This window comes from Fopius arisanus, unplaced genomic scaffold (genome assembly GCF_000806365.1).
Source record: "Fopius arisanus strain USDA-PBARC FA_bdor unplaced genomic scaffold, ASM80636v1 scaffold00098, whole genome shotgun sequence".
Lineage (NCBI taxonomy): Eukaryota > Metazoa > Arthropoda > Insecta > Hymenoptera > Braconidae > Fopius > Fopius arisanus.
Genome location: NW_011887837.1, coordinates 246,963 through 265,332, shown reverse-complemented (window position 1 = coordinate 265,332; position 18,370 = coordinate 246,963). Strand labels below are relative to the sequence as shown.

General features: G+C 38.9%; 1 protein-coding gene across 5 annotated transcripts; it reads left to right on the top strand.

Moving 5' to 3' along the window:
- Nucleotides 1-44: 44 nt before the first annotated feature.
- LOC105270964 (SNF4/AMP-activated protein kinase gamma subunit) lies at nucleotides 45-18,331 on the top strand. Of its 5 annotated transcripts, none has more exons than XM_011312226.1 (15): nucleotides 45-459; nucleotides 1,617-1,791; nucleotides 2,132-2,779; nucleotides 2,905-3,413; nucleotides 4,626-4,719; nucleotides 4,804-5,138; nucleotides 5,282-5,482; nucleotides 7,246-7,285; nucleotides 11,628-11,761; nucleotides 13,538-13,586; nucleotides 15,411-15,548; nucleotides 15,631-15,783; nucleotides 15,860-16,389; nucleotides 16,470-16,563; nucleotides 16,664-16,755. In XM_011312226.1, exons 3-15 carry the CDS (start codon nucleotides 2,140-2,142, stop codon nucleotides 16,672-16,674), a joined length of 2,928 nt encoding a protein of 975 aa, XP_011310528.1. In that variant the 5' UTR covers nucleotides 45-459; nucleotides 1,617-1,791; nucleotides 2,132-2,139; the 3' UTR covers nucleotides 16,675-16,755. The 5 variants fall into 5 exon arrangements, with proteins under 5 accessions (XP_011310528.1, XP_011310527.1, XP_011310524.1 ...); XM_011312225.1 differs by having other exon boundaries at nucleotides 48-459; nucleotides 2,120-2,779; nucleotides 16,683-18,331; XM_011312222.1 differs by having other exon boundaries at nucleotides 49-459; nucleotides 16,683-18,331.
- Nucleotides 18,332-18,370: the final 39 nt, after the last annotated feature.

The following is an 18,370-nucleotide window of genomic DNA, read 5'->3' as shown; positions in this document are numbered from 1 at the left end:
CTCTCAAAATCCCGTCGTGAGAAAAAATTGCCGGGAAAACTAGAAAGATAATAGAGAATCCCTTTATATGTACTTGACAGGTCCTTCCGGGAGATTCACAAATCCAAGGGAATTATAGAGTTCAATAGACAAGGAAGTGGTGCACCCTTGGAGGAATGCGCAAGCGCGGACCAAGACGTCTGTTGCGGTCAGCTGTTCAGTCTTACCGTGGAGCTGACCATGCCATATCAGTCAGTCCAACGGATTTGCGGATTCGCCTTTGTGTTGTTCTGCAGGGCCACAAACCCCAGCAATGATTGCACGCCATTCACCCACAATCCGTGAAAATAACTCCGATATACGGAAGTTTTATTGAAGTTAATTACCCCAACGGCGAGCCGAGTTTTCCCCTCAATCGTGGGGGTTGTTGGAGCCCTCGAAATTCAGTGATTGGGTTGCAACCGATTCGAAAGGCTATCGGTAATTATTCACCAATTAAAATTCACCCGAGAGACATGTGCAAGGTTACACCGGTTCTAACAATCAGTCTGAATCAGTCGCTGACAAATACGCGAGTACAACAGGAGTGCCATAATAAAGAATACGAGCAAATGATTATGAAGGTTATGATATTCTCTCATTATCGTTTGCATTAGTCTCTTGCTCCAACGACATCAAGGCTGATCAAGTCTCCTGTATTACCGTTCTCCTAATTCAGACGTGTTATTTATATCTGAGTAAGTTATCGCGAGAGAATAACACAGAAATGAGTGCAAGAGCCTCAGAATATTAGTCAGAGTGTTGCAATAATTGATTATCCCCAGTAATTCCAGGTATTTAGTTGCTACGCGTGTTGTTGCTTCACGTGGGGCATTTGGGAAGCCTGAGAATTGTTGCGAGAAATTTTATTGGTGACGAGGATAACTTAAAAGTGTCGTACAACAAGTGAGAAAATATTTGCACCACTCGTTGGGAGACAGGTATTCCAGGGAGCTATTTCAGGTTGTAGGAATTTTTCCGCATTTTAAATTCATGAAGATACTGAGGATTCGTTGGCAGTTGTTAGAATGGTGGAAGGGGCCTTTTTTCCGTTCGAGAGTGCAACATCAATCTGCGATAAATACCGCATTCTTATCTTAATGCAATTATGTTCGTGTGTGCTCTTTCGAATGGGAATGAGAGCCAATTGAAGTGTTGTTTGACTACATGTGAGAATAGTGATCTACTATTTGAGTATTATTCGTCATCACTGGGAATAATTTCGCTGCAAGCTGTTTGTTTCAATATTGAGAGAACAATTTTTCTGATGGTGGAAATTCATTTAGATGTTTTAATTTATTGATGTTAATTGTTTGGCGATATTGTTGAGGAAAGAGGATTATCTAAATGTTTGTCCAGTTGGAAGAGAGGGAGATAACGATTGTAGAGTTTATTTGCGGTCTCGTGTTGCCAGTCATTTTAGTTCGTAATGGGATCGGACTAATTGATGGAGCTGGCTGTTTGTCGATTTTAATCGATGGAGGAGGATTAATCAGGCAATGGAATCGAGGGGTTTCCTCATCTCGAAATTTATGTTCATAGACGAGAAGAGCTAATGAGTAGGAAATTCACGTTCATTGTACTTTTCTATGTTACAGGGGAGAATCTCTAGGCCAATCTGCTCGCCTCGATGTCGTTGTTCTTCCGGCCTATTCCTTCAAAAATCTCTCAGCTAAAATCTCATGAAACAATACACCTGAGGAGAAGCTAAGGGAGTAAAGGCACTCACCCAGAATTCCAACATTTTGTACAGTCTCGAAAACCCCCCTCCAGGTAAGTGGCAGGAGATAAATCTTTGATTGTGGCAGTTACTGTCAGCTGAGAACTATTAAATATAATGACACAACTGGTCATCCTAAATATATCTAGAAAACCCATTATCAAGTGTGATATAAATCAGTGAGTGATTGACGACTGAACATTGCTGGCATCAATCAGCATTGCTATTTCGCGGTAAACAACTTGGAGCTAGGGGTGTTGGCACCTGGCCCATTAATGTGAATGCCTTCGTATTTTCACTCCATTTGTTCTTTCAGCTGTATTGAAGATAAAATTCCAATAATTTTTCACTGGTAAAATATCAATCTCATGAACGATAAAGTTTTCATTAAAGATTCATAGATGGAAGGCCCGAGTGACGATAAACAAGAAGCAACGGAAATACATGACAAACGAAGCAACGGAATAATCGAGAAAGAACTGAATGGAGAGACGAGAATCAGTCCGGATCTGGAGAATAATAAAGAGTCCGACGATGTAACAGCAGCAGTGACAATGAACGAAGCGACGAATGATGTGGAAGATGATATTAAGGGCTCCGACAAGGAATCTAGAGAGAAGACCAAGGAGAAGCGCGAGGATGAGTCCTCGGGTACATCAACATCGTCCTCTGATGACGAATCCGAGACGAGTTCGGAGGACAAGACCGAGTCATCGATAAAACCAGAGGCCGATCCAACACTGGTAACACCAACTCAGAAGACAGAGGAGCAAGCTAAAAACGATGACACCACTGATGACAGTGATATCGATGATGATCTCGTATCGACTATTAATTATAATACCATTACGTCGCTTGCAGCACTCAAGGACATGCTGCAGTGCTCTGGGGAAGAGTCCGATGGTGTAGATAGCTTTTTTCATCACTATTTTCTCTCACATGTCAATAGATTGCCATCGAGGAATCAAACTCATAGTCCTTATCCCTGGGGGAGGCGACTGTCAGAATGTCGAGAGGAGGATGAATATGAGACTGAAGAAAGTGAGTTGAATCTGCTTCTCCATTGATTGTCAATTAATCATCTATTTTTTATAATAAATTTATAATAATAAATAATATAATAAATAATAATTTATAATAAATCATCTATTTTTTATAACTTTCAGATAAAACTGGTGAGACAAACTCGAAGCGTAGCCACGAAGATGACAAAGCCCCAGTAACAACTCAAGATTCCCAAGAGAAATCTGAAAGTCTGCCATCCAAGACATCTAGTCTCTCTTCATCGGCCAAATCGAGCTCTGAAAAAATCGATCAGAAATCTAATGCCACATCGAGTGTTTCGGACTCGAGACCTCCACCAACTGCCTCAACTGGCTCTCGATTTACCACAACTACTGTCACATCACCAACATCTAGTAAACCTCCATTGAGGAGGAGACACACTGCTGGTGGTGGAATGACTTTTCCAGCCACTGATCCACCGAGCTACTCCAGTAGCATGGTGTTCTCTAGAACTAGTCCTCTGCCGAGTCCTCATCTTGATAAGAGATTCTTTGACTCTAGTCTCATCGAGATGAAGAGCCAGGCCAGCAGCTCCAGTACCTTAGATTACTCATCGACAGAAGATATTTGGGTTCGACGGATTGATTTCGTGCAAGAACGCAAACGGAAGGTAATTCATCAATATTATGACAGAAGATAATTATTGTTGTTACTTGAGAGTCAATGCAAATACTAAATCTCCATTTATTCAGTATTTATAAAATTTTATTTCCTGAATTTCGAGAGCAATCAACAATTCGATGAATTCTTCCTTTATGCCTTTTTTCTCACTTCAAACGTGTCATTTTTTCAACTTCGACCAATTGATTATTATCACTGGTGAATCTCATGGAAATCGAATTAAAAATCTCGCACGTGGAGCTATTATTTTCTTATTCGGGTCAGGTGACAAAAATGTCGAGTTTATATTCGAGGCAGAGCCATAGTTGTATCTCCCACTCGCACTCGCAAACAACGGACTTTCGCTTTATAATAAATTGATTAATCGAGCAATGCTATTCACAACAATCAACAAGCGCGATAGAATGGAGTTTTCAATTATTTTAAATCGTGTATTCCCAACAAAAAAAGTACGATGCAATTGCGGTATTATCTCCATAATATCCACGAGTTGATTTATCAACAAGTTCTAATCTTTGACGAGATTCAGGGAGATATGCCCTGCTGCTACTATCAGTCCACGTTTAGTCACCGATTGAGTTAACGTTTCAACGGACCTTCGACAGGTCTTTTTGTCTCCATCATTCATTCGTCACGATAGTGATATTTTTTTAAAGTGAAATGAAGGGTAGGAAGTATTCTTTATTTACACCGGTTGTTGAACGATACACTGGTAAAGTTAGGAAGTACTCGTTGACCCCGTACTTGGATTGTTGTCCAGAATTTCATGGGACTTATAAGGTGAGTTTTTCAGAAATGGGAGTGTCTCGACTATATCTCACAAATTCCTTTGCCCAATACAGAGTAAAGATTATCAAAATAGTACATTCCATAAAACGATCATGAGAAAGAAAATAATTGAATTGCTGTGGTAAAATGTTATCCCTCACTGCGTGAGGCAACGTTTCAGGTCGTAAAACCCTGCCTATGAACTGAATGACAATAAATATTATTCGTCACTCCGTCGAAAAAAAATTTTCTGACGATTTGTGTTTAAATTTCTCGGCTTCGCCTCGGGCGTTAAACTCGCCAGAAAAATTCCTAACGGCCTAGCAACGAAATATACTATTACTGAATTGATGGATATTTTTTTGAGTTTGAAATGGATTCCTATTGATGGGTATCGTTGGGTGTATTTTAATTTGGAAAATATAATCCTCAGGAACTCGGATCCCAGCCACTCCCAACAATCGTCACCGAGGATGCAGATAATTCTGGTCAAAAGTCAGATGATCAGAGCACAAGACCACGTGCTGGTAAGTCCCTGACATTTGTAAAGAGTTATGAATACACAACACAATATGAAATACAAATGAAATACTCATGATTATTGGCCTCAGGCACATGGGGCTCCCACTCCAGGCCTATCAGAAAGCCGGCGTCAGGTAGTGCCCCAGGCTCAGGCAAATCAACACCACTCCCTCAACAATCAGAGCCCTCAGGCGCCTCCACCTCCACCAGAGTCACTGGGAGAAAAACATCCGGAGTACGATCTAGTTCAAATAGTCGAAGTAATAGTCGTAGCAACAGCGTAGAACGTAGGAAAAGTGGCGATGATACAGTTAGTCCAACGAGAAAAAATGCTCTCTTTGATGCTTTCCGTCCCAGGAGTAAGTCTGATGCCAGCAAGACCAGGAAACCCAGTATTATTGCTAATATGAAGACTGCAGTCCAAGTGAGTGCTCATAAATGACATTTTCCAGTTTGCATTCAAATTTTTTTTTTCCCCAGTTGTGAGAGCTTTATTCTCATCTACGGGACTGATATATGCCAATTACAGTCTCTAAAGAACGACTCGGATTTTATTTTGCTCCACAGAATTCGTTACATAGAGGATCACACGGGAGTTCATCGAACGACGTCCACACTGAGAAAGATCACAAAGACCACAAAGACAGCAAGGAGCAGATTTCAAGGTCTCGATCTAGCTCCGAATCCAGTAGAAATCCCGTCAGTAAAGTTATGGATCTCATTAGGCATCGCAGTCATAGTGCTATCAGTTCCGATGACAAACGCAGGGTGAGTATTATCATCTATTCGATTTTTTTGCAAATCGTCTACAATTCCCCAAGACAATTCTAAGTCCACAAAACTCCAAATGACGCGATCTATTCCTCTCCGGCCACAAACAAAACTCAATATTTCCACTAGCTGAGAGCGAATAAACAACCAATAAACACTAGAAATAAAAAAGATACACACCGCAGCGTATTGTATGACATTAGTACAAGTGTGCATACGTTCAAAGAGAGGTGGAAGGGAAGAACTGGAATACCCAAGACAGTTATCCATTCCTCAGTGACTCGGCATACGTAAGACACTTCACTTCCGTGTACAAAACTTCAAAGATATATTTTTAACCCCCCAGTCTGTCGCCATCCTCGATAACCTACGATAATCACCGATAATCACCGATAAATTCTCTCATTCCATAAGCCACGAAGAATCATCTGAACTCGGCCTTGCAACACATCATTCGTTTGGTATCTGCTATCTATCCCAGATAAAATTGCCCGAATATAGTCCCTGTGTACGTCTGCGAGAGTAAAATCGTATCATCTATTTTTCCTCTTATCATCTGGAATAGTCTCCACCTTTTGGAGGGAATATCTCCGCGTTTTGGTTTCATTCCTCAAATTTCGTCACTCCAATAAAGATCACCTCTGACGCATCATTGTCATACAGAAATGTCACACGAGGTTACTAACAATGTGGCATTTACAATGGAAATATATCCGACTCGTAGTGACTCTCGATATCACCACTCGCGATCAGTGCATTCATGTTTCTTCATTTTATCATTCAAAAAATACAGTTGGACACCGCTGAAACGATTCAAATCAATTCTAGGCACTTCCCAATTTCCAATAAAAAATATCTCGGAATCAAAGCAAACGGATTATAAACAGGAATTATTTCAATTGACGTATCATTTTTCCATGTACATGGCACAAGCAGAATTGTTATTAGTGTTGAAAAGTCTACAACAATCTCATTAAGTAGATTGAACGACAATAACTGGAAATACAACTCACGCGATTCTTTGGATGAAGGTCAATAGCTGACTGGCCAGGAGAGTTTTATCAGTGAGAATAGAAAAATCTTGGATAAGTCGATGTGAAATCTACTAGATAAGTAATTTCTTTGGGTTTATGTAAATTACGGAACGCGTGTTTTATCATGTGACACTGGAGTGACGATTACGGTTGTGTTACGCACCTGCCACATATGTACGGTTTTTATTGAGTCGTTGTACATATTTACGTTTCTTTGATCTACCGAATTCGTAAAAGGAGCTCTCAGTCTCGTCGGTATCGTTGGAAGCGCAATGTCCCATATCATTAGACATATCGAGTGGTTTATTCGGTGAGAATCGGTCGTTGTCATTCCAAATTGATGGATATTCACCCTTTATTCAAATATTTGCATTATTAAAAATTTTCTCTCAGCTAATAATTTTTCAAAACTGGTAGTTTTTTGTAATGAAATAAATAGGTGATTAATAGTTTTTCGGTGAGCAGTTGAGGACTGAGGAACGAGTCGCGTTTTTTTTTTCCAGTGGTGTTCGATTAATGTGAAAAATGTCCTCATATTTTCGGTGGATGAAGAGTGGGAAAAAGGATGATTATTTCGGAGCTAAACCTCGGAGTAGATCTTTAGATTCTAAGAGCCTTGAAACGTCTGGTATACGGCTGATTTTACAAAATGTGCATTAATTAGTTTTGTTAATATCTTGTATTTTGGATTGTCTGATTGGTGATTTTAATTCGTTTTTTCTACAGAGAGCTGCTGCACAACATCAGTCACATGGAGCGTCCAATAGTGAGTATTTCACATGTTTTAATGTATTATCGTTTATGTAAGAAATTCTCAGATTTTTTTTCGAGGCAGTTGCATGGACAATAAAGTCGAAAAAAATCGTTCTGCGTCTTTAGTTTTAGTGTCTATAAGAAGTGATTGCTTTGAATATTTTTATACGCAAATAGAAATCTGCTGGGATATCTTTAATTGTCTAATGAATATTTTTTCGTACTAATTGAGCAATAAATGAGTATGTATTACGTTAAACGCACGTGCAGTAAAAGTAGTAAAAGAATTGTAGTGAGTTAATTACAGGATTATATTAAAATCCTCATTACTTCTGGCTAAAATATTTTCTGGATACTTTCTCTAAACGTTGACAAATAAAAAATATATCCTATGCAACTGTCTCAAGTTCTCCTTTCTCAAATTAATTGACAAGATCTCAAACATTCCATTTTGCCATTTTCACTCTAGTCTAAACATTAGGTCCGGTGGATGTATCTCAATGTTTCTAATGACCCGAAATCTTCCAATGCAAGCCACTAATTTCAAATAAACTCATAAATCTCATATTAAAAACGAATGCAAAACGAAAAAAAAATGGAGAAATCAAATCGCTGATTTTTCTGAAATTTTCAAAAATCCCAATTTGCAAAAAATGAATGAGCAGAGTTCTGCACAATCGGCAGTTTTATCATGTGAGGTCACAAGGAGCTTCTAAGAATCCCCACAAATACTGAAGACTAACAATTTTAATTCGAATGAAAAAACAACATCCCCAAAACGGCTGGTTCCCACCGGTTCTGCCCTTCAAAGACCCAACGCTCCTTTCTAATAACTGACCCATTGTGCACCTTTGATCGGACCTTCGATGAATTCCCCACCTCTGCTGATGGCCCTCACATAGGACGGACCTGCGCACAGAATAAAAAGTACTGCGTGTAGTTCACCTCGTGGTTGCACCCGTTCTCCAGTGAACGCCTAAGTAAACCCCCAAATTAATTCCTCCAATCTCCCCAAAAAATTTCTCCAAACCTCCCAAAAACTCCGGACAATGATTCCCTGAAAAAGTGCCAGATAATTCGTCATAAAGCTGCGACCAAAGGGGATCGGCTCTTTCGGCAAAGCTTACCCCACGCTATTTTAAAATTCTCGTTCCCCAGTGAATATAAATACATACAAATGAATATAAATAGATGCATAAATAAAAAAGAAGGACTTTAAATTGGAAAATAGGAGGAAAATTCAGAAATTCAATAAATTTAACTGAGTGAAAGGTGAAAGGACGAGATGTGAGATATGGCTGTAATCTCGGTGCAGTGATAAAAATTCAATATTACAGTTAGAACCTATTGTGCCGGATGAATGCGCATGGAAAACGAGTTTTTGGGTTACGAGAGAATCTCATTTTATTTGAGTGGTGGACCAATGGCGCGCGTTTTCATCGTAAACATTGCGCCACTCTGTGCGCACATCGTTGACATTCGTCGCTCGTGGCTTTTCTCACGATGAAGCATTGAGAATACATTCAATTGTGGTTAGAATTGCAAGCGAGCAATTTATTCAGTAGCACTGCTACTGATCTTCAATTCAGGTGTCGTGCATCGCTGTGTACAAGACATTTTTAATATTTCAAATCGTCGAAAAAAAGTAGTGACTGTGTCTGTGGTTCTTCCATTGCTCCAGTTTCCTTTTTTTTTTCTATTAAATCCTCACTTTAAATGTTAAATTTTTTGTGATATTCGGCGAAGAAGAGAACCCGGTGAATTTTTATTTCATGAATAAAAGACGATGCGATTATGTCAGGTGATAATTCTAATTCTGTAACAGCCTGGAAATATCGAGTGTAAACACAGTCACTCATGGGATTTCAGTGTTGTTATCAGAGTCAATAATCCAGAAATAATTTTGCACTCTGGAGTGAATTCTTACGGTGATTCTAAATTCAGTTGGTGCATGATTCAATTGTTATCAGTGAAAAATTATATTTTCTCAGGGATTAGTTGAACGGTGTCGAGGGGGAGGTGGGTTCGAGGCCCTTGTGATAAGAGTGCTCAACGGATTTTTCTTTAATTAATCCCACGTCTCGTGGATGCACTTGGCGTAAGCATTGATATTTATAAACTTTACTTGATCGTAAAAAGTGTCTGTCCACCTGAGGATGTACTTTGGCTTCTACCCCCACATTCTTTCGTTGGGAAAAACACATTAAATGCTGTTCTTTTTTTCCATTCTCTTATTTTTATCTCTCGTCCGTTTTCCGAGTCAAGGACATTGCAATTTTGCTCCATTTGTTGGGCATTTTGGAGGGATTATTCTCTCATTTACATTCAAAGAACCTGTAACTTGCGTCTTAATGACGCAATGATTGTCGGTGATTTCCAAAGATTTCCTGTTACGAAAATGAATTATTTCAATTTTTTCCTCAAAAAACTTCACCCCCAGTATTGATTCATCAAGACTCACTGATTCATCAAATCCAATACGAATAACTTCGAAGCGCCTTTCGAAATTCATTAATTATGCATTATCTTGCAAATGAGAAGGTTTTAAAATGTTTTTTCTCATGATTTACATGACTTCCAAAGTTAGTTCCCTTGGCTGTCTCTAGATATTCCCTCCTTCATCTGCGGGAGATCGTAAAACCACATTGATTGGAAACCTCACAACAACAATGTGATTACCAATGAAAATGCAGATTAATGGATATTTATGCCCCCGTGTCACGTGAGACATGAATAATGATTGAGAATGAATGTTTTTCGTATTCCACTGGTCACCTGTTCCCATTGATATCTGTTTATCAAAAACTCAAATGACCTTTTTTTTCAATTCTCCGTCGCGATCACCCCAGGATTGCATAATGCCCCGATAATTCGAGCTCAACGCAGTTTTATAACTGTCATCAGTCAAGTGATTTTATCCAGCAGATTATCCCCTTGAAAATCAAATAGAATAATAACCCAGACTCTTATCTAGGGCGATCTGTTAGTGGACGGTCTCTTCTTGAGTGGTGGAATTTTTTTATGAAAACATGCATGGCCTGACGCATCTGCTGTCTCAGCACAGCTCTAGCTCGAGCAGTGATTCAAAAAGTAGTCAGGACAAGGTATCACCAGTGAGTGACATAAAGAGGCAGTGCTATCAGCAGGAGAACTCGAGAATTCTCGGGGATCTTGTGAGTCACCAGGAAAATTCTGGACGGCTTGGATATCATCGACACGTGTCAAGGGGCTCTGTAAGCTCGACCTACTCCTATGGCTCCACAAATTCGTACTCCAGTCATGGTTCCTCCGGCTCGAACTATCAAAATCCTCACTCGGTTTATCACACCATTCATGGGACCTGTGGGCATAACAATCCAATTCACCACGGATACAGACATCAAAGGAATCGCCACTCCGAGAGCAGCGCCGAGTCACCACCCTCTCTCAGTCCCACTGGAGAAACTGAGAAGCATCATCATCATCACAGCATTCAGGAAATGATCAGGCACTTTGGCAGGAGACTGGGCCACATCAGGCGTCAGAGTGAGTGCCAGGACACAGCCAAGATGAAGAAAGAGGATGAATTCAGGAATAGGAGTCAAAGTTTGGATGGTGGAATGCGGATGCCACTTCCTAAGATCGATTCTGATTGCGAAACCACTTACAGGATTTATGAGAGCATTCTTCGGCAAGGTAATAAGGGGGAGAGGCTCAGAGGGGAAAAGTAATGGAAAAAGAGGATTAATTAAATCAGGGCGTTTTCCTGTATCAAAAGAAATTCCACACCAAGGGTTGAAGCCAAAAAGATTGTGATCATTGGGTTGGGGGTATCGGATTCCCATGATATTAGTTACTTTCTTGATAAATTTGGTGTTCATTCAGAAGTCCTGTTGAATCATATGTCACGTAAGCATGGGCTCGTCTTACTCAGAGTGTAAAGTTGCTAGAGCAGAATATTGCGAGGCAAGAGGAAGTATGTGGGATTGGGACTGAAAGAAAATCACGTGCTGAGGCAGCTGTGAATTTTGTATTTATTTGCCACGTGTGGAGGTCGATGGAATTTGCAAGAGATGGTACGATATTTTTGTGGTGAATGAATTCGATAGCGAAGAAGTCAAATCAATAATTAATTTGATTCGAAATATTCTGCGATTGAGTATTACTCTCCGATTCTTCCCTCCGTGAATAAAAAAACCCAAAGCCCAAGGTCTTCCATATGAGAAGAACGAGTGCAATCGGCATAAAACACTGCATCCATAAATAGCTGTTTTATTCCGCTGTCATTGGAAGATTTCAATAGCACACGTCCACCGCTCCCTTGGGTATTCATTAGCATTGAAAAATATTAAAGAGGAGCTCATAAATTTTTTCAGGTGCACTTCGGAGAAACTCTTTGGAACCTGGACAGAGGCGATTGTCACTTGGGACACCAGCAATACCTCACAGAGCATCGGATGCCTGCTTGGATCCAGTGCACGCTGCTATTTTATTCCGCGATGCCCGAGGCGTAAGTCAATTTATCTCTTCTCTCTTTCTGCTTCTCACTGCTTTCTTATCGTGACAGCACATTTTATCGCCAACTGCGTGCCATGAGAGTTTCATCCATTCCGTCATTTTATGGTTGTTGAACACTCGATATCATGCACGTAATACAAACCAGGAGGAATCACTCCAAAAACATTAGTGAAAGCCTCGAAAAGATAAATCAAAATTTATCCTGCGCATTGAGAGAAAAATGTAGTGAATTGAAAAAGGAAATTGTTTTGATTGCGAGTGGTAAATATCGAATTGAATAAATTCGCGCAAAACAACTAATTGAAATTTTGATTTTAACTGTAATTTCAATTGTTCATAAAAATTCAGATAGAAAATTGGTATTCATGAAAACATATGCCCTAATTATTTTTTTTTATTGTTTTAAATCTAATGTGATGAGAACAATAATTTTTTGTCGCTAACAAATAGGTTCACTATTTTTTATTCAATGTACCTCCCATTGTGGAATGATTTTTGTTTAAATTACCATAAAAATATGACGAAATTGGAAGAAGTGGTTAGAGTTCTACTGGAAAGAGCTTTTGTGATTTTTTTAATACGCGATTCATGGAAAAATGTCAGTGTGATTACAATATTTTCACTCCATCAATTGACCTATTTATTGACCCCTTTCCCTTGGTCTCTTTTCCCGCCTGAGGGTGGTACATCGCGCTTTGCTTCTGCGCTAAATGCAACACAACTGTACTTCACCAATACATGAGACCAAGAGAGAGTACCTATCGCTCGATCCAGTTGTTCGCGATTCGTTGAGTCCGTTGAGTACCCCGACATTGAGCTCAAGATGAATTTAATTGATTCTGATACCGAAGTAGTACCCTCTGATTGTGGAAATGAAATAATTGAGATCACTAAATATTACAATAACCATAACACCGATAATGATAATGACGCAACTGATGGCTTCGCATTCTCCTGCAATTTCTTTCTAATATGATAAGGGAAAGCGTAGTTCTCTGGTTTGCACGTTCATATCTAACACTATGGTGTACCGACGACAAATAAGTGAACCCACTGGTGGACCAAGCGGCACCAGAAATCTATCTCCAACATCTGGTTCTAACTCGTCTAATTTAATTGCTCACTGGTGCGCGAAAATCGCAACGAATGTTAAGAAACGACAGGCTTTTGGGAAATCGGGAGGGAAGAAGGCACTGGTATTTTTCTTCATTATTATACCTCTTGCGTCATTTCCTCATTATTCCTACTGTACTCATTTTTTTTCTAATTAACTCATTTCATTTACTGGTAATACTAAATGGTCCGATATGTTTTTTCACTTTTATGATTTCGTTGGAATTCCATCCGGATCTGGTATTTTTGTCGCTAGAACATCTGCACAGTATTCGTAGAAACGCGTCTGTAGCATAGATAATAAGTCCACTAAAAATAAACAAATGGAATTTTGGTAGTAATTATTAGTACTAGTTATTCAATTAACGAGTAGATAACGCGATATAAAGCGTTATTTTGCTATTTTCCCTGGATTTCTCCGGCTTTTTCAAGTGGAATTTCCCTTGAGTGTAAATGAATTTTCCCCGACCTTTTTCCACGAGAGTGGTATGTCGATAATTTACGCTATGTGATTGTACTGGCACTCACCGAGGCTCAGAGCTCAGCGAATAAAAACACTAACATCTAAAAATACCGATTGATTGATAAAATTAAAGGAGATTGACTTGTGGATAATTGCTGGAGCAATATAATTGCAATTGTTTTGTTTCTACAGCTACCCGTTGTCGACCCTTTCCTGGAGAAGGTTTCGCTCTCAGATCTTGGTAAGAAAGAATTATTCAATTATCCTATAATCTGAGGGTTGCAAAGCCCGATAATATCGGAAAATCACATGGTCTCTATCGTAAATCAATGGAGATACATTTCTAGAGAGCAACTGACACACAAAGTATTATCTATTTTTAAATTCACGGTCGGCACTTTGACTTCATTCGGAATTAATAAATCCCTTGTTGATGCACTGATTGTACATTAATTGCTCGTTATAGTTCTATTATCGTAAACAGACTTGGAGCAAAAATTCTGCTCATAAAAAAAATGATAAACATGGAAATCAAAACTCATCCGTTCCATTTATGTAACCCATCGGGAGTGTCTCTGCAAGTGTCCGAAATTCTTCCTCCACTAGGCAATCCGAGTCCGTGATTGAAAATAGTTAATATATGAGCAATTGTCAATTTTTTTTTATGAGACAACGGACAGTCTTTACCAATGGGTAATTGCTCTCTTTTTCTTGGCAAAGACGCCGAAAATGTTCATTGGCGTTATTCTTGGCCATCGAATGGAGAGTTTGCTCGACCGTTGAGCCTGAGCAGACGTTCAGTTTCGAAGTGACTTGCCTGCAATATCAATCCATCCAAGTACCCAGTACTTGTAATTCGTCGAACAAAAGGGAAATAGTTGCATTCAAGTGAATGGAGTTTGCAATAAACAATCGACAGGATATTCAATCGAGTTATATCGATATGAATGCGGGTGGAGACATCGGTCGACAGCCTTGAAGTCTCCGATGTTTGGCAGTTTGTTTTCCTTTATAATTAGCTACGATTTCTGAAACAACTACTGCTAAAGATTCAGTAGAAACAGTGGTCGAGTGACAGGAATTATTTCCAGTCGGACGATTCGAGAGGAACGACGAGATTTCTCCCAACGAATCAGAGACTAGAGTACCAAATAATTAACGAAAATTAGAGGGAGTAACTGAATTCTGTAGCGAAGAGGTAAAAAAGTGGAAGTCAAGCGAAGTCGACCCATTTCCCGCTGCTTAATGAGAGCTGCACTGAGGAAAAATATTATTTATACCAATTAAATTCATTAGTGTCAACACTTTTGTTTGAGAAAAGATTTAACTTGTTTTTTTTTGGAGGGGTTTAGGGCCTTTGTTGTTTTCAATTTTTTTTCCCGTTGGGAGGTTTTTTTTTTTTCGTTTTGAAAACGGTTTTCGGGGTTTTGAATTGTTTATAATTTGATTAAAATTTTTTTTGGATTTCCCATTTTTTTTTTTTGCATTGGAGTTTCACTTGGTTTTTTGGAAGGGGATTTTTTTCATTGAATAATTTTTAACCCGCTCCGGATCTTCGGTACTGGATTGAAGGAGGGAGTCACGAGCATTTGCAATTGATAGAACCAGAATTGATTTATGAGATGGTTTCTACTGAAAATGCTGACGTTACATTATTACTCGGATGCACAATGTGTACGAGCAGCTATAAAGCACACAGCATCGGCCTGGTGGAGTCAGGACGATGATCCAGTTTACTCGAAGGATCTGATTAAAGAATTCGACAAGGAAAATCCACCACTGGAGAACGAACTCGCTTGGATACTCTCGAGAGGTATTCACCTCGATCCAATTTAATTAGTTTCCAGGTCTCATTTAATACCGATATCTTGTTTCAATGATTGATATTCGATATGATGGCTGTGGCCACTGTACATGACTTTTAATGTTCGACTGGTTTGGTAACCCGATATTTTCCCCCGGGGAATCATTTTTATAATCATGTATTTCTATTTGGATCATGTGATTTACGATATATATATTGATTCTGTAATGGCGCAGTGATGGAATTCTGATAATCTTGCAGAGGAGGACGAGTCCCAGATTTTCGTGAAGTTCTTCAAGTTCCACAAGTGCTATGACTTGATACCTACGAGTGCCAAACTCGTTGTGTTCGACACACACTTGCTCGTGAAAAAGGCATTTTTCGCGCTTGTTTATAATGGTGAGGGATAATGTGGTTAGATGTTAGATTGTAACTTGTACAATTTGTCACTTTACTGTTATTTTATGTGTTGGGAATTCAGGAGTTAGAGCAGCACCACTATGGGATAGCTCTAGACAGGAGTTTGTTGGTATGCTGACTATCACAGATTTTATAAAAATTCTTCAAATGTATTATACAAGTCCCACCGTCACCATGGACGAGCTGGAAGAGCACGAGTTGGACACTTGGCGCAGTCAGTATTATTTTACCCCAAAAGATGAAGTTATTGATTATTGAAAATTTTACAATAATTTATCTGGCATTTGCAGAAGTTCTCAAGGACCAGGTTCATCCTCTTGTGAGCATTGCTCCCGATGCTTCTCTCTATGATGCGATAAAAACACTAATACAAAATAGAATTCATCGATTGCCTGTGATAGACCCGGATACCGGAAATGTATTGTACATTTTGACACATAAGAGGATACTTAGGTTTCTATTTCTCTACATTCATGAGCTACCAAAGCCATCGTTCACCAATAAAACACTTCGAGAACTGAGAATAGGAACATTTGAAAATATAGAGACGGCAACTGAGGAGACTAGTATAATTCTAGCACTTAAAAAATTTGTCGAGAGGCGAGTGTCAGCTCTGCCGGTTGTTGATTCCGAGGGAAAATTAGTTAATATTTATTCCAAGTTTGACGTTATTAATCTGGCAGCTGAGAAAACTTACAATAATCTGGATGTGTCATTGAGGGAGGCTAATGAGCACAGGAATGAGTGGTTCGAGGGCGTACAAAGTTGTAAATTAGATGAAACACTTTTTACTGTTATGGAGAAAATTGTTAGGGCTGAGGTGAGTTGTCAAAACATTATAGCATTGAACTTTGAGGGGAATGTTTATATAATTCAATGGATTGTTCACCTTTTCCTCAGGTTCACAGATTAGTTGTAGTGGATGAAGACGAAAAAGCGATTGGCATCATTTCTCTGTCGGATTTGCTGTTTTATCTGGTCCTCAGGCCTTGCGGTAATTATAAGCACTACAATTTAGTTGTAGTGATTTTCTGGGGGCATTGAGGGTGTAATTTTTTTTGAGAGTTAGTAATAATGGAAGATTTTTTAAATAGAAGTTGATTAAATTGCCAGGTGAAGACACTACGAGCACCAAAGGTAGTTCAATATCCCTACGCGCTCAAGATTCCTTGAGCTCGACAAAAGTACTGAGCTCAGCACAATCAGAGGCTTCATTGGCTGACGAGGAGCAGCCAGATGCGAGCCCGAGTCCACCACTGAGTCCAGCGGCATCAGACACTTCAGAATTACAGCCATCTCTGGTGAACTCCTCCCAAGAGACATCCTGGCGAGAGGTCGCTGTCTCCGGGGGTGAGTGAACACACCTCCAGTCATCAAGGACTCATTAAAAAACGATTGCAAGAGATAGCTTCACTTCCCGGGATAACTCGACTATCGAGTAATCCTCGGGCCATCGATCGATCAACTGATCCGTAGATTTGCCTTAAATTTCGTCGCTCATTAGTCAACAATAATTTTAGAAAACCCGTAATTTTCATTCTGTTGACAATGAGACAATTGTATTCAATAACGTCTAAACGCGACTAGAGTTGCCATAAAGTGATGAAAATAGCTTTCAACTTGGAGAAATTTTCCATCGTACCTCACCGTTATCTATTTTGTACATTAAATTTTCGCTTTTCCATTGAAAAAAAAAATTGAAAATCCTCCCCAACAATCTCCGGATTTTTTATCGTCTCAAATAGGTGAGAAGTTTGAGTTTCTAAGAATAATTACGAATGGTTCAATGAATTTATGTAAATTTTCGTTTCTCCCGTTTCTCCAGGATCATTTGTCCTAGTCTTCGCTTGTAGAGTGATTGCAAAATAGAATGTTCATAGGTTTCCCCGTTATGTAATCAATTTATGAAGCTTCAGTGATTGAGAATTGAGGAACAATTACTGAAAATGAAATAATTTTTTTTGTAAAATAAACCACGTGTCATACTGATAGCAATAATATTATGCAATAAGAAGTAAGCTGTATTGATTTGTGATAGTGCCCTGGTCTATGACTGTAAAAATAGAATAAACGATTGGAAATTAATAAATTTTGATTAAAGTCTGGATTAATCATGAGTGGTGAAGTTATTGGCGAAAATTGTAAATATTCATTGAATTATTATCAAAGGATCGTAGGAATTTTCATTGCTGCCTCAGTGGCAAGTGCACATGTTACAATGCGATGAAAACATATGAATCATGACTCATTAGCACTTTGAGCGTCGTTATTATTATTGATGATCTTATTTCTGTAATTACCACGATTTTATGAATTTTTTATCAGCAATTGCAGATACTAGATATTGAGAGATGTTGGAAAATGTATAATAGAGGAGTCTGAAAGATTCTGTCGAAGGCCTACAAAAATCATTCGCGAAACAACTCAAAAACATGAACTGTTTCACATCGTTGTTCCTGATATATTATCTGCAGCTGATTATTTGCCACTCTAGAAGGTCCAAACCATCAATTTTATCTACTTAAAGTCAGTGATTTCACGCCCAAAGCCTTCGATCTACAACACAATGCAATTATGATTATTAATTCACATATAAATGCGAACTATTTAACGATTATATTCAGGATATATTTTAGGTATTATGAATACTAGACATTGTGCGATGTAGAGAAAATTGAAGAGGATGGGGGAAAAGATACTTGATTTATTGTAATTGTGAATGTGTAAAGAACGATTAATAAAGTAAGGCACTAATTTTGTCACACGATGTCTTCCTCTTGAGTACGAAAAACTAATTTTTT

Coding starts and splice junctions, on each gene's coding strand:
- LOC105270964 (XM_011312225.1), top strand. CDS start 2,140: ATGGAAGGCCCGAGTGACGATAAACAAGAAGCAACGGAAATACATGAC. Junction 3,414..4,625: donor TGCAAGAACGCAAACGGAAG/GTAATTCATCAA, acceptor TATAATCCTCAG/GAACTCGGATCCCAGCCACT. Junction 15,784..15,859: donor CGAGTTGGACACTTGGCGCA/GTCAGTATTATT, acceptor TGGCATTTGCAG/AAGTTCTCAAGGACCAGGTT.